Below are 14,843 nucleotides of genomic sequence, written 5' to 3'. Positions count from 1 at the left end.
AGGCCACATCCTACATAAATATACATAGACGCTAATCACTTAAGTGATGGGCCCTGCCATCATAAAGTATCCCCCCCCCCAAAAAAAAAAAAAGAAAAGAAAAGAAAAAGCTAGAGCATAAATGTCATGCAAGCCCAACTTGAAATAAATAAATCTAATCTATTGAAGCTTATAGCTTCGTTGAAAATATACGCCAACGAATACTATGACTGAACAAACGAGTGTGCCATGGCTTTGTACTCTCCTTCTACACTCGACCGTGTTACCACATGTTGCTTTTTAACTCTTCTACTTGATAAGCTTCCCACCAACAAAAGTACAATATCTTATAGTAGACCTTCTACATAAGATGATCCCTCCCAATCTGCATTTGTGTATCCTTGTGTTTCATAAGCCCATTAGATCTCTAGAGAATTGCTTGGACTGGACTTCCCTAGAGATATCAAGATATGAACTAAATTAAAATCCAATGTGGTGCATGGGAAGGTTGCAGAAATTAACCAACCACACTCCCGTCAAAAGTGATATCTAGTCTCGTGATAGTAAAATAGACTAGCCTACCAACAAGTATACAATATTTTTCTTGATCTCCATATGTCTCTCCCACATCCATGCAAAGCTTACTGAAAAATCTCCATAGGCATGGCAACTGGTTTTATTCCAAGCATGGTTTTAAATTTTCCCGAAATTAGAAACAACTGAAATGTTTCTGTTTCAATCCCCACCGATACAAAATCTCAATGAATTCCCTCCACGTCATTATTTCCGTCGGAATTCCTGAAATTTGACCGAAATGACCAGACTTACAAAAACAATGAAAAAGATGTTATGATTTGCATTTCATTTTATTAATGTAGATAATGATATTTGGTAGGCAACATCATTGAACCGCACAACAAAGTAACCGTATCTTATGCATGAGATGTTAGATCAGCAAGGGACCAATAATACCTCGTAACTCTATGTGGTATTGACTTAGAGTTGGGGGTCCTTGGAGGGGAGACTTGACGTTGTCCTTTCTTATACTTCATTACATTGTACGTCTTTATTGACTTTTTTTGAATGGTTTCTTTATTGACTTTACTGTTCCAAACATGTGTGACAACGCATGTCCCAATTTCCTAAAGTTACATCTTAGAAATTCATTATTTGCGTATGTTTCCCTGATTTTACAAGATTTCCACCAAAATGTCCACAGAAACCAAAATGCTTCCGTTTCCGTGCCGATCAAAATAGAAATTTAAAACTTGGTTCCATGTAATCTTTTCTATTTAAATAAATCAATTACAAATTTCTTTTGAGACATTAGTACCTTGTTTCAACTTGCAACTTCAATTCATAAGAAGTAGCACACTGGTCCCAAATCTTCAATATGAAAGTGATGATCAAGATATTATTGAAGTTCTAGTCTTCTGGATACCCAAAGAATAATCTCCTATCAAAAAACGTCATCAAAACGGAATGATTTATATCAATCCTTTTCATTCCATATGCTATCATTGCGTCGCTGAATTTTCGACAGCAAGCACGCCGAGACTGTAGCAAGCCATGTATTGACTTTTTTAATCTATACATCTTATTTTACTCTTCCTAAGTAACGACCAAGGTTGTTTCTCTTTAAATACTAATTACAAATCTCCATGAAGAAACATAATTTTAACATCTAACTGAAAGCTGGCCGATGGAGATTAGAATGTAAGAGAAATACTAACATGAATAGAGGTAAGCTTGGGAACATTTGAAAATGTCGTCATATTCTCAACATCATAAGTTTGGGAGTAACTTGTAGCCACATGTAGAGCCTTCAAACGTCAACTGATCCATTTGAACAATATTTTACTGAGTCATCTACAACCCACAACCCATTTCCTAGTATGTATATCCGATCGACTCCCACATATCAATATTATAGAGTATTGAAGTGATTTTGCCAATGTCCACTAAAACAGTGGAAATGGGTCAACAAACTGATTTTGCTTACTAGAGGATAAAATTCTTTGTATGCTGATGAATGTAAGATTAAGATAAATTGTTTCTTTAGGAGTGGACCATAACATCTATAACCCTCTTGAGTACGTGAATATTCAAAGAAAATACACTTGATAGATTGAAGATCAAGTTTTTCTGAACTACAACAAAGACAATGCACAAAGCATACATATCCAAACTCCCGAAGAGGCGGAGATAAGGAAGGAGCATTAGGTAACAAAACAAAGTATGGGGTTTTACCCAGTGTCTAAAAAGGTGAATGCGGGATAAAATGCGGCAAGAAGAATCATGTTCCAATAAAAAAAGGAGGGCTGGGCATTAAAAGAATTAAGGGTTTCAATAATGCCCTATTGAGTAAATGGCTTTGGAGATTTGGGGAAGAGGAGCTTTCACTGTGGGTGAAGGTAATTGGAAGCAAATATGGGTTTTTTTCAGGGAATTGGGAATCTGATGACGCTTATGAGAAGAGGGGAGTTACATCTTGGCGGGATATTCTTGGTTTAAGGCATGAATTCCGAAAGGGTTGTTGCTTTAGGGAGTCTTCTGGCCATAGGATCAGATTCTGGCTCGATGCGTGGTCTTCCGAGGATCCCTTGAGCTTGTTATTTCCTGATTTATTTTTGGTGGCAGCAGATAAGGAGGTGCCAGTGTGATTGTTTTGAAAGAGTTGAGCAGAAGGTAGTATGGTGCCTGAGATTCAAAAGAAACTTTTTTGAGAGAGAATTGTCCTCCCTCTCGAATTAGTTTGAGGTCATTGAAAATGCTATATAAAAAGATCGGGAATGGATAAAAGAATTTGGACTTGGTGCCCTTCTGGTGTTTTTTCAGTCAAATCTTGTTATGCTCGACTGGTTATTGGCGAGGAGGACTCTTTATTGGCGAAGGTTTGGTCATTTCATTGTCCCTCAAGAGTAGGCTTCTTTGGATGGTCTGTGAGTTGTGGTCGAATTCAGACTTTGGATTTCCTAAGAAAAAGAGGAATGTGGTTAGTCGACCACTGTCCTTTATGCTTGCAGGATGGTGAATCAATTGATCATTTCTTTTTACATTGTAGGTTTGCTAGAGAAATATGGGGTATGATTCTGTCGAGAATTGGTATCCATTGGGTCTTTCCAAGTTCAATCGCCCAACTACTTAATTGTTGGGATTTTGTCCCATGGAAGAAGAAGGGGAAGATTTTATGGAGGATTTGCCTTTTGGCCTTGTGGTGGTTGATTTGGAAGGAAAGAAATGGAAGAGTATTTGAAGGGAAGGTTAAATCAGCTTATGGGGTTTAGTTGAGAATAATTGCAATATCCATCCAATGGGCGAGGCGCATCCCTATGTTTTGTTGCGTCTCAGCCTTCGATCTATTGGAGGGGTGGCAAATAGTCTGTAATGAGGCGGTAGCTAGGAAGCACAGGTACTCTCCCGGGGCTCCCGCACCCATACCCGACACGTATTGGGTGCGGGTACGTTCGCGTACGCCCTGGGTACGTCCTGGGTACGTACCCACAATTTGAAAGAAAAAAAAAACCCATATTTGGTTGTTGGGTGCGTGTCGGGTGCGTTTAGGGTGCACACTCACGTGTACCCGACACATCCTACTTCTCCTAGCTGGTGTATATCCTTCCTCCTCCCATGCACTTAGTATTTAAATGTAAACCGCTTAAGTAAATGTCCATTTATTTAAGATTTACATGTAAATAACGGAATACCGCCCATTTGGATTTATTAAAAATAGTTTCAAGACCCAAATCTAAAAGAAAAAAAGTCAACTCTCCTGTTCTAGTACAAAATTCGAAGAAAAAGGGTTGAGTCAAAATTTTAACTTTCGTAACTTCCAAATGGTGGGGCATTTTTCAAATTTTAAAAATTCATAAAATCTATCATGTCCAGACATTATTAAATCCCAAAAGTCCAGTATAAAAAATTTTATAATTTGGTCTCTAAAAATTATTCATCTTGTCAGGCACTGGTCAACACACTGGCGACATACTCTTTTTTTTTCTGATGAATCATGTATTGATGCCTCATGTTATGAAATATGGAACTTAATCACTTATGAAATGAAGAGTAATATCTTAGAAGCAGGAACCTTCTCTCAGGGTGCCGCTCCCACCTCGGAACCTCGATTCGGCACTCCTTAGGAAGGAGCTTCCAGGGAGCGCGACTCCAGAGAGACGAGAACTGCTCTAATGACACTCCCAGCCTCCCGCCATCATCAACTTCCCTACATCAAACTCCTCCAACTCTTCAAAGTACTTCATTAGAGCAAGTACAAAGGCCTGTGCATCTTCAGAAGGCACGAGGAACAAGTGCACGCAAATGAAGATGGTGAAAATGGTTAGAAATTAGGTTTTAGATGTATTTAAATTTTGAAATATACGTATGAAAATGGGTAGAAACTTTTTTTTTTTATGTAATTGGATTTTGAAAGATATATAAAGAAACTATTGCATACACGCTCCCATGACGCTCCCATGGCGCTCCCAAACTTAGACTCTTCTAGACCCCACGCTTCCCCGACCCCGCACCCGCTTTGTGCTTCTAAGAGTAATATTATAATTTTTCATTTTGGTGATGTTATTGTTATTTGATTGCTGTCCAATTTTTTTTTTTTTATAAATATATAATAAAATATTTAAATATATTATTATATTCGGCGTACCCGAACGTAACTGCACCTGTTTTTTTTTTGGAAATCACGTACCCATGTACCCGTGTCATGTCGTACCCGCACCCTGTACCCGTACCCATGCTTCATAGGGCGATAGTAAAATCTAAGGTAATTCAAAAGTGGATTCCTCCTCCGATTGGATACTTCAAGCTAAACTTTGATGGTGCTAGTTTTGGGAATCCAGGCCCGTCGAGAGTGGGTGGCCTCCTCAGGAACGATGATGGTCGAGTGGTATGGGCTTTCTCTGGCCCCTGTGGTATTACAGACTCTAATGAGGCAGAAGTAAAAGCTGTTTTTTCGGGTATTTTACACTTGGACAAAGAAATTCTGGATAAAGTGGTAGTAGAAGGAGATTTTTCCAATGTTGTGAGATGGATTTCGAGTTCTGCTCCCCCTCCATGGAGGTTTCTTAGCATGGTTGAGGAGATCTCAAATTGGGTGATGGGATCATCTGCCTCCTTTGTGCATATTAGGAGGTCTGCTAATGGAGAAGTTGATTTTTTGCCAAAGCAGGCATCACTAGATTGGGTTTGGAGTGGTTTGATTATATGCCATCATAATTGTTATTTTTATTGTTTTTCTTTTCCTCTCCTTGTAGTTCTCTTTGTGGACCATCTCGGTTCCTTTTTAATATATTGCCATTTCAAAAAAAAAAGAGAATCCTTTTCGGCTCGGTGCGGACGTGGCCAAGAACACAATTGACGCGGTTGAGTACTCGGTTGACGTGGTCATAACTCGGGAGAGTCAAAAGAGTTTTTATTGACTCTATAATGAAAACGCGGAACACGGCCAAGGAAAAGGGAGTTGACTACTAACTGCTATTATATGTTGATATAAGAAAACATAATACTATGGGAAAACGAAGTGTACGACTCCACTCACAATTAGATTTTATCAACTACAAGAGGCAATTCTATAAATTACATTAACTGACCCTAATTAGTCAACTACTAAGTGGTCAGCAAGAATTAAAAATACAATAACAAATGACCAAAACAACCTTGTCTGCTAACACATTACGACAAATAAGCTTCCATTTTCATGGATATATTTATGCTTCTACTTTCTATTTTCCTTGATCATATAGTTATTAAAAGTTTATGGAGGAAACAAGTATAAAATACCATGATGTTGAACATCAAATTCTAAACAACATGAATTCATTAACACTTTATGCATAACTGACCAACTCTTGAAATTCCACCACTAAAGGAGTTGGCAGTCTTTGGAAAGTAATTTGTTATAAAAATAAGAAATAAGGTAGCTGATCATAGCTAAACAGAGTGATAGGATGTCTACATGAACATCGGATTAATAAGGAATTAGATTTTTAGGTTCAATTCTCAATTGGGTAAGAAGAATGGCTATTGAATACCTCCAATGTAAACTACTTAATAATATTGTACCATTTTTCTTTCATTTGTACTTTCTGTAGTAAGAGTGCCATATCATCATCCTGATTAATACAAAATCTTCATATTCTTTCTTGTCGTTCAATGCTTAGTTCACCTGGGAAATGGTGGTAAAATGGTTTTGTGGCAATAGTGTTCTAATAAGTCCAACTTGGAAACATTTAGATGAAGCTTCCTAATAATATTGACATGACAAAAGGGGATCAGTAGATATGCATGGTCAGATGCGACAGCTAGAAAAATTATAGAGCCATAGGGAACTTACCACTAAAAGTAGAATTACTTGTTGTATATTCTTCGTAAGACTTGGCCATGACGATGGCTACAAAAAAGAAAAATGTTTTAAGTAAGGTCATATTAAAAACACATAAGTTATTGATGAAAGGTTAATTCGGCATTAAGTACCTTTTCTAGTCTTGAGAAAGTAGGTAATAGAGGTAGTAGAACTGTGCTCAATAAGATTCCAGAAGGAGCCATGGCCAAGAGGCGTGCATCTAAAAACATATAGAATTTATTTATTTTACAGCAGACTAGGAAAAGGACAAATGCAGTACAATCATTCAAAACCAACAATGACGTGGAATTTGTCAGTAGCTACGAAAACAAATCATCATTTTCGAGTCCTCTCAAGATGTATGAATGAATAAATCATCACAGGAAATCATCTTATAGTTAAATGGACACCTCAGCATGAAAACATATCTATGCATACGCAACAGAGTAAAACAGGTGGTCTGTCAGTAAAGTTTGGTTCTGTACAAAGCCATTCATAATCTCATTAAGAAACATAATCTGATTTATACATAAAAAATTTGTGTCATTTCTTAGAAGTAGCATGTTATAATTTTTAACAGTTTTCGCTGTCATATCCTGAATCCCTTATTCAAAAGTTCTTATCCTTGCATGGTAAAAGTGACAAGGAAATGGTAAAACACCAGAAATAACAAATCAAATTTTCTAAACAAGAAGTTGGTAAAGAAATGTTTTAAGCCAATACACCTTTCGTTATTACCCAAAAAAATCTCATCCTTAGTGGCAAGTGTTAGAGTTGGTGCCATAAAACTCAGTATATTTCGCATGTTAATCAATAAAAGTTTCTTTTCATGATAATTAATGGGTAACTAAAAGTTAAGTATGTGCGACATGCAACTTGTTATTGACACGTATTTGTCCTTAGGTAGCAAAGTAGGAAACTCATGCTCATGGATTCACAGATCCTAGGGAGCAAGGAGATATGGTATTCCGGTTCTTCGCAGACCTTAATAGTTCCTAGTTGGGGTTGAGGTTGGACACCTCCTCCTGTATACAACTAGCATTTATCTTGCCAACATGCACGAGATGTGGAGTGACTTATCTCAATCACTCGGATAGTGGACCCTAAGCAAGATAGAATGGCTACGACAATGAGATTGCGAACTGAACAGGATCACATTAGAATAGCTTGTGGACAGGAGACAGTTGAGCTATTCTACCAGAGAGGAATCTTTACATGTCCTTTGACCTCAGGGGTCATATTGGTGTGTTGGCGATGTTAGATTTTGATTTTCATTGATTTTGAGTCAAATTAAGTATTTGGAAAATATTTTCTAAGTGTGTTTTCGAAAAGAAAAAGTTTTCTTTTAGAAAAAGTTACTTTTTGCAAGAGAGAGAGAAGAGTGCAAAACTAGTGAAGCAAAGATAGTCCCGTATTGCTTTCGAGAAGAGCTGGAGAGTAGCTTATAAAGCTTTACTCTTTTCTCTTCTTTGTTATGATGCTCAATGGGTCTTAGTCATGGGTGGAACCGCAGGGCGGCGCCACGCACCGTTCGCACACGCGCACGCGCGGCGTGGGCAATGGGCTATAGGGCGCATAGTGGCGCTTTATTGGCGCTTTTTAAGCACAATTTGCACTTCGCACGCCGCATCGTAGTGAGGAGCAATTGGAGCCTTTCATTTTTCAAGATTTCATCTGAGCCGTTGGAACAAGATCGACTTGGATCGGTCAAGTGGGTAAGTCGAATGGTTCGGTCGGGTTGGGCCTGAGTTCGGGCCCAACAGTTGGCCCAGCGGGCCTAGAGGCTCCAACGGACAGTGCATGAGCGGGTGCGATCCGAACCGTCGGATCGTAGTCCAACGGCTAGTGAATGATGACCGTTGGGTTGTGTCCCTTCTACACAACGGTAAAGAACCAAAGGGTGTGATCTGCACCGTAGATGGGCAATCTAGCGGTTCAAAGTTGGAAGGGTTTTTACACAAACCAAAGAGTCGCGATTAGATGCGATCTAACGGTCAGATTTCAAACCCGCTGAAAGGATGAGCAGAAAGGGTGTTTTTCAACGTGAAAAGACACTAGAAGCTCTATTTAAAGAGCAGAAAACGCCCAAAACAATTACAATTCGGATTTCTACTTTGACACAGCCAAACTACTGATTCCAATAGAATTTCTCACTTAATACACTCTCTTTAATCCCCTACAGAGTTACTGTCTTTACTGATTTACAAATCCTCTTCAAGTATTTTGTTTTACCGCAGAAACAGAACACTTGGGTCTCAAATACTTGCAAATTCAAATGTTATTCAGGCTTGATTCCGTTCAGTGCAGAACGTCGTCAAGCAATCGGTTTGGAATCGGGCTTCATTGTATCTTGGAGGCGAGTTCGTGGTCCCCTTTGCACACTAGCGTTTACGCGCCTTGAAGCATCTTCCAATCTTATTCTCTACCACTACATCATTTTCTCCAACAATCTTAAGACGATATTTGCTGTTGAAGATCTTCATGGCGCAATCAATGAAGGAAATGACACAAGACTTTGTGAAATTGGAACGCTTCAACAAGGGGAACTTCAAGAGGTGGCAGAAGAAAGTACATTTCATTCTCATCACTCTCAAAGTGGTATATGTACTGACTACACCCAAACCGGCAGAAGTTGAAAATGAGACGCTTGCCCAAGGCCGTAGAAGGAGGAAGTGGGAACAAGCCAATTATTTATGCAAAGGACACATCCTCAATGCTATGACCGATGAACTGTTTGATATCTACCATAGCATGGATTCGGCGGGAGCACTTTGGACGGCTTTGGAGGCGAAGTACCTATCGGAAAATGCCGGTGCTAAAAAGCTCGTTGTAAGTCATTTTTTAAATTTCAAGATACTGATGATAAGTTGGTCGTGGATCAAGTCCATGAGATCCACATATCATTAGTCAAGCTCATCAACAAGGGGTAAATCTTGATGATACCGTCATCATACCCTCTATTATTGACAAATTGCCACGATCATGTAAAGACTTTAGAAAAAGTCTTAAACATAAAAAGAAAGAGATTTCTCTTGAAGATTTGATTCAAACCCTCCAAGTTGAGGAAGAATAAAGGCTTTGAGACAAGAAAGAAGATCTTACATCACTATCCTCTAAAGTGCACATGGTGGAAAATGTCAATATAGTAAATGCCCATACTGCTCCTACTAGTCAACCTTGGAAAGGTATTCGGAAAAGGAAACCGCATCAAGGCAATGGTTCTGAAAAGAACAAGAAGCGCAAAGGCGGTTGTTTCCAGTGTGGCAAAATGGATCACTACAAGAGGGAGTGTCGATCTAAAAAGTTGAACACTCAAGGAAACAAAGATGGAAACAAAGAAAAATTTGTTGCCATGATATCCGAGGTTAATTTCCACGAAGGTGAAGATGCATGGTGGATAGACTCAGGCACTACAAAACATGTTCACAAAGAAAGAATCGCATTTTTGACTTATGCACCAGTCGAAGACGGAAATGTTCTCTACATGAGGAACTCTTCAATAGCAGAAGTCAAAGGAAAAGGCAAAGTGGAAATTGAATTAACTTCTAGAAAGATCCTCACTCTTACTGATGTATACCATGTACCAGATGTTAGGAAGAATCTTGTTTCTGGTAGCCTTCTTAATAAGAATGGCTTTAAACTTGTATTTGAGTCTAACAAGTTTGTACTTTCCAAGGGTGGGACATTTGTAGGGAAGGGTTATATGTATGAGGGCATGTTTAAGATGAACATCAATAAAGTTAATGTTTCTGTTTACATGATTGATTCTATTTATTTATGGCATGATAGATTAGGACATGTTAACTTTAGAAAAATGCATGATATGGTAAAGTTAGAACTAATCCCTAAATGTGATGAAAGCATGGTAGATAAATGTAAGATAGGCATGCAAACCACTATAGTGACTAAACCCTTTCCTAGTGTAGAAAGATCTACTACTTTATTACAGTTGGTACATAGTGATGTATGTGATTTACATGGCACTCTAACAAGAGGAGGCAAGAAGTATTTTGTGACATTCATTGATGATTTTTCAAAATACTGCTATGTCTATCTGTTAGGATATAAAGATTGAAGTCTTAGATAAGTTTAAGACTTATAAGACAGAAGTAGAAAATCAATGTGAAGCTTAGATCTGATAGAAGAGGGGAATACTAATTCCCTGAATTTTGTGAAAATGAGGGAATAATACATGAGTTTATGCGCCTTATACACCACAACAGAATGGTGTTGCTGAAAGAAAGAATAGGACTATAATGAAAATGGTTAATTCCATACTAGTCAATTCTGGTTTAAGTGAGGGGTTTTGGGGTGAAGCCTTACTAACGGCTTGTCACATCCTAAATAGAATTCTTAATAAGAAAACCCATGTTACACCCTATGAACTTTGGAAAAAGAGGAAACCCAACTTAAGTTATCTTAAAGTTTGGGGTTATAGAGCCATAGTTCAAGTACCCAAACCTAAGAAAAGAAAGTTTGGTGAAAGAGGCATTGAATACATCTTCTTTGGATATACAAATCATAGTAAAGCTTATAAGTTCTTAGTTATAGAACCAAATGAATTAGTAGATATGAATACCATTATTGAGTCTAGGGATGCCACCTTCTTTGAAAACAGGTTCTCATCCATTCCTAGATTAATGGATTCAAACCCACCTATAGAGTCTTCATTAGAGCCTCAAGAGGAAACAGCATTCTTGAATGGTGATTGATGAAGTATATATGGATCAACCTGAAGGTTTTATTTTACCTGGTCAAGAACATAAAGTACGTAAATTAGTCAAATCTTTATATGGGCTTAAACAAGCCCCTAAACAGTGGCATGAGAGATTTGACAAGGTTTTAGTGTCAAATGGTTTTAAGATACACGAGTCTGACAAATGTGTATATAGCAAGTATAAAGGTGGAAAAGGTGCCTGTTTATATGTAGATGACATGTAAATCTTTGGTAGTGATATGGATAGTATCACAAGAACCAAAGAGTTTTTGTCATTGAACTTTGATATGAAAGATATGGATGTTGTAGATGTGATACTAGGTATTAGAATCATAAGGAAAGGTAGCAACCTTATTCTTACCCAATCTCATTATTTTTATTTTTATTTTTAAATTGACAATTTTCATTAATATTAAATTTAGCAATCGGGACCAGTAGTCCCATCCTGCAATTACAAAATATTAAGGCGGACTGGACCGACATGCCGGATCCAGTCCAAAGAGATAAGTGGATCATAGACATTGGTTTGAATACATCTCTGAACTACACAAAAGGCATCCCTATACTGCACAAAAGACAGAAAGACCATATTCTGTACATCTTCTAGCATCCACAAAGTCTGTACCATCTAGACAACATGAGTCCACCACTACTACTTAGCCACCATCCAAGGATCTTGGAACATCATCTTGCAAGACTGTGATGTTACTCCCATTGAACTGAACTCTTTCAAGTTCCTGCATCCCCAAAAAAACCTAGCTATAAGAGTACCCGCCATACATTCATTTTAAGGGGTTCATTCCAGCACCCCAGGTTTGTTCATTCTTGATTCCAGCTTCCATTCTCCCTACAACCATTTCTTCTATAAGGAATCGGTTACTCTAAGAGTTCTTCTTTGACATCAGCTTATGGGTCATCCTCTTTGGCTATTTCGATTGCATCCGTTGCAGATCCCGCTTGCATCAACCGGAACATCTCTCTAGTCTTTCCTATGTTTTCCTGATATGACATCCCTAATACGTCACCCATTGTCAGGAAATCATTAAAGCCTTGCACGTCTGGGGTCCCAGATTCATCCTCAGTGTTCAAGAGCAAAATTCGTTTTCCTTTATCTAGCCTATCTGAAGTCTTAGACTGTTGTAGATGACCATGTTCAACCCTTGGACTTCCTCGCCCTAAGCCCTGAAAATCTTCATCCAGATTTATTCGCTTTGATTCCAAATTTGCAATCGCTGATTGTTTTTCCTCCTCCCATAACCTTTTTCGCGTTCATCTTTCTTTTTCAAGCAACTTTTTGCAGATGGGCAGATTACGAAGGGGTGTATGAAGTTCGTCCTCACTGGTCATGGTGAGATGGGAAGAGGGAGCACCCATGCTTTGAATTGCTTCCCGATCTTTCAACCATTGCTTCTTTAGTAGAGAAATTAGCACCTCAGTTGGCGTGGGAGATTCTTTCCTTGCCAATTTTTCATTATATTTAAGAGTCTTTAGGAGCTCCAAGTCTTCGCCCACCAAAGTAGATTCGCCCCCCCCCCCACATTATTAGGACCTTCAAGACATGCTTTTTCAGACATAATAGGACTAGAAGTGAAGGAAGGACCTTCAAGACATGCTTTTTCAGACATAGTAGGACCAGAAGTCTTCGCTATGCGCAGCGGAATAAAAATCGCATATAACTTTAAATTTTTCTTTTGATGCTTTTACCCAAGATCCTAGAGTCTAGATTAGTTAATTAAGTTAATCAAACATAAATAAATACCTCTTTGAAGAAGAAATCAAGGAATCACGCTGCTTGATCTACTCCTCGAACGGTTGCGATTGTTCTAAACGCCGCGGACCCTGCAAGTTGAATCGATGGATTCTTTTTCTTTGCTTAGACTATTGCGGATGTGAATTAACTCTTATTCACCTATTTAAGGTCTGATCTAATCAGTACCTTTGTTGTAGAGAATAGAGAAATTGATTTGAAGCCTTTCTCTTTGAAACTATTTCAATTGGAAGAGAGATAGAGAGAGAGAGAGATATGGAAAACTATTTTCCAAAGCGGGAAAGCAAAGGAGAACGAATTTTTGAGTATTCCACACTTGAAATTTCGTTCTCCCCTCTCTCTTTTATATAAAGTGGAGTTTTGGTTTGTTAAATCTATGTTCTCTCTCCCAATTTCAATCCAATTGAGAAACCGACTTGAATTGAGACTCCTCGAGGGAATGGGACTCTCCCAAACCTCCAAGGCTATGTGGGGATACTAAAGATACATGGGAGAACGTGTATGGAGGCCTCCCTCCAGCCCTTGTGGCCCCATCTCATAAAAGTTGGTGTTGCAAAACAAATTGCTTACTTTGTAGATCCTACAATTTAGCAATTCTTATCCAACAAGGAGTTTGAGTGCAACTCAAAGTCCTTGAGCAATTGGGACTTCTTTCCCCAGCTCTCCAACTGATTTAGGAGTGTTGTGGGCCCCACAAACCTTATCCAAATGTGTAGTCCTATCCCAATTCCCAATTCCGTTCCAATTCCGCAACTTTTGCAAAACCGGTTTGGGAATAACAATCCTCATTTGGATTCCACTTGGATTGAATCCAATGGACCGTCTCTTACCAATCTTCTAATCCTATCTAGGTTAATATGGCCTAATCGAAGATGCCATAGATGAGTAGGATTGGTCGTATTCCTTGCCCTTTTGAGGTTTGGAATATTCTGAATAGGAATATCCTCAATGTTACTTGCATTTTCTAAACCATTTACTATAAATAATCCATCAACTAATGTACCTTCTGTGATCAAGGAATTACTATGTTTGATAAAAACACTACTTTTAATAAAACCTGCAGAATAACCATTAATCAATAGTTTAGAAACTGAAATCAAATTCCATCTAATGGAAGGTACATAAAGACAATTATTTAAACGTAAATATCCTCCTGAATATGCTAGTAGTAGATCACCCACAGCTTGGACTGCAACCGTTGCATCCGTTCCAACCTGTAGGTAGAGTTCGTTCTTAGTTAACCTTCTGCCTCTCCTGAACTCATAGAGAGGTCTTGGTTGACTTCTTGAAAGTTTTCTTGTTCTTGACTTTGAAAATGTTTTTCTTAGAACCTTGGCCTTTACCCTTTGTTTTTTTTTCTTTGCCTTTCGGTTTAGGAGTTGAAACTATATTAGCTTCAACTAAGATAGAGGATTTTTTATTCCTTTTCTAAAGATCCTCAATAGATTGAAGATGATTCAACAATTCTGTCAACATCATTGACAGTTTGTTCATATGGTAATTCATGACAAAGTCATTGAATGATGGTGGAAGGGATATTAACACCATGTCGACTTGCGACTCAGCATCTAACATGGCTCCTAAAACTTCGAGCTCATTTAGATAACCCATCATCTTCAACATGTGATCTCTAACTGGGGTTCCTTCTACCATTTTTGTGGAAACCAGGCCCTTAATTGCTATTTGTCTGCCACTGCGATTTTGTTGTCCAAACATCTCCCTTAAATTGTGCATAATATTTATGAATGAAGCCATTCTGACTTGTTGTTGCAACACGTTCGACATCAATCCAAGGATATAGCACTTAGCCATTTGGTCATCTTCATGCCATTTTGTGGCTCTGTCCTTGACATCCTGGGGAGCATTGGGACCAGCCAACTAAGGTGCCTCAGTAGTCAAGACCCAATGAACATTCGTTGCGATGAGCACTAGAGTTAAGTTCCTCTTCCAGTCCACATAATTTGGACCAGTAAGTTTGTTGTCCTCAAGAATCCTAGCTAATGGATTGAAGGATGCCCTATCTA

At 38.5% G+C, this 14,843-nt stretch overlaps 1 protein-coding gene across 3 annotated transcripts in view; it reads right to left on the bottom strand.

Annotated features, from left to right (window-relative positions):
- The window catches only part of LOC143862240 (uncharacterized), a 113,657-nt gene that overhangs the window by 32,766 nt on the left and 66,048 nt on the right, over positions 1-14,843 (bottom strand). For all 3 annotated transcript variants that reach the window (XM_077373251.1, XM_077373249.1, XM_077373250.1), the window contains exons 15-16: positions 6,466-6,554; positions 6,326-6,382 (exon numbers count right to left, since the gene is read on the bottom strand). In XM_077373251.1, the coding sequence (XP_077229366.1) occupies positions 6,326-6,382; positions 6,466-6,554 (146 nt within the window). The remainder of the gene's footprint in view (positions 1-6,325; positions 6,383-6,465; positions 6,555-14,843) is intronic.

This window comes from Tasmannia lanceolata, unplaced genomic scaffold (assembly GCF_043159265.1).
Source record: "Tasmannia lanceolata isolate RefF3 unplaced genomic scaffold, GAP_Taslan_0.1 ptg000037l, whole genome shotgun sequence".
Lineage (NCBI taxonomy): Eukaryota > Viridiplantae > Streptophyta > Magnoliopsida > Canellales > Winteraceae > Tasmannia > Tasmannia lanceolata.
The sequence above is the reverse complement of the archived record's forward strand: the minus strand, read 5'-3'. Positions and strand labels throughout refer to the sequence as shown.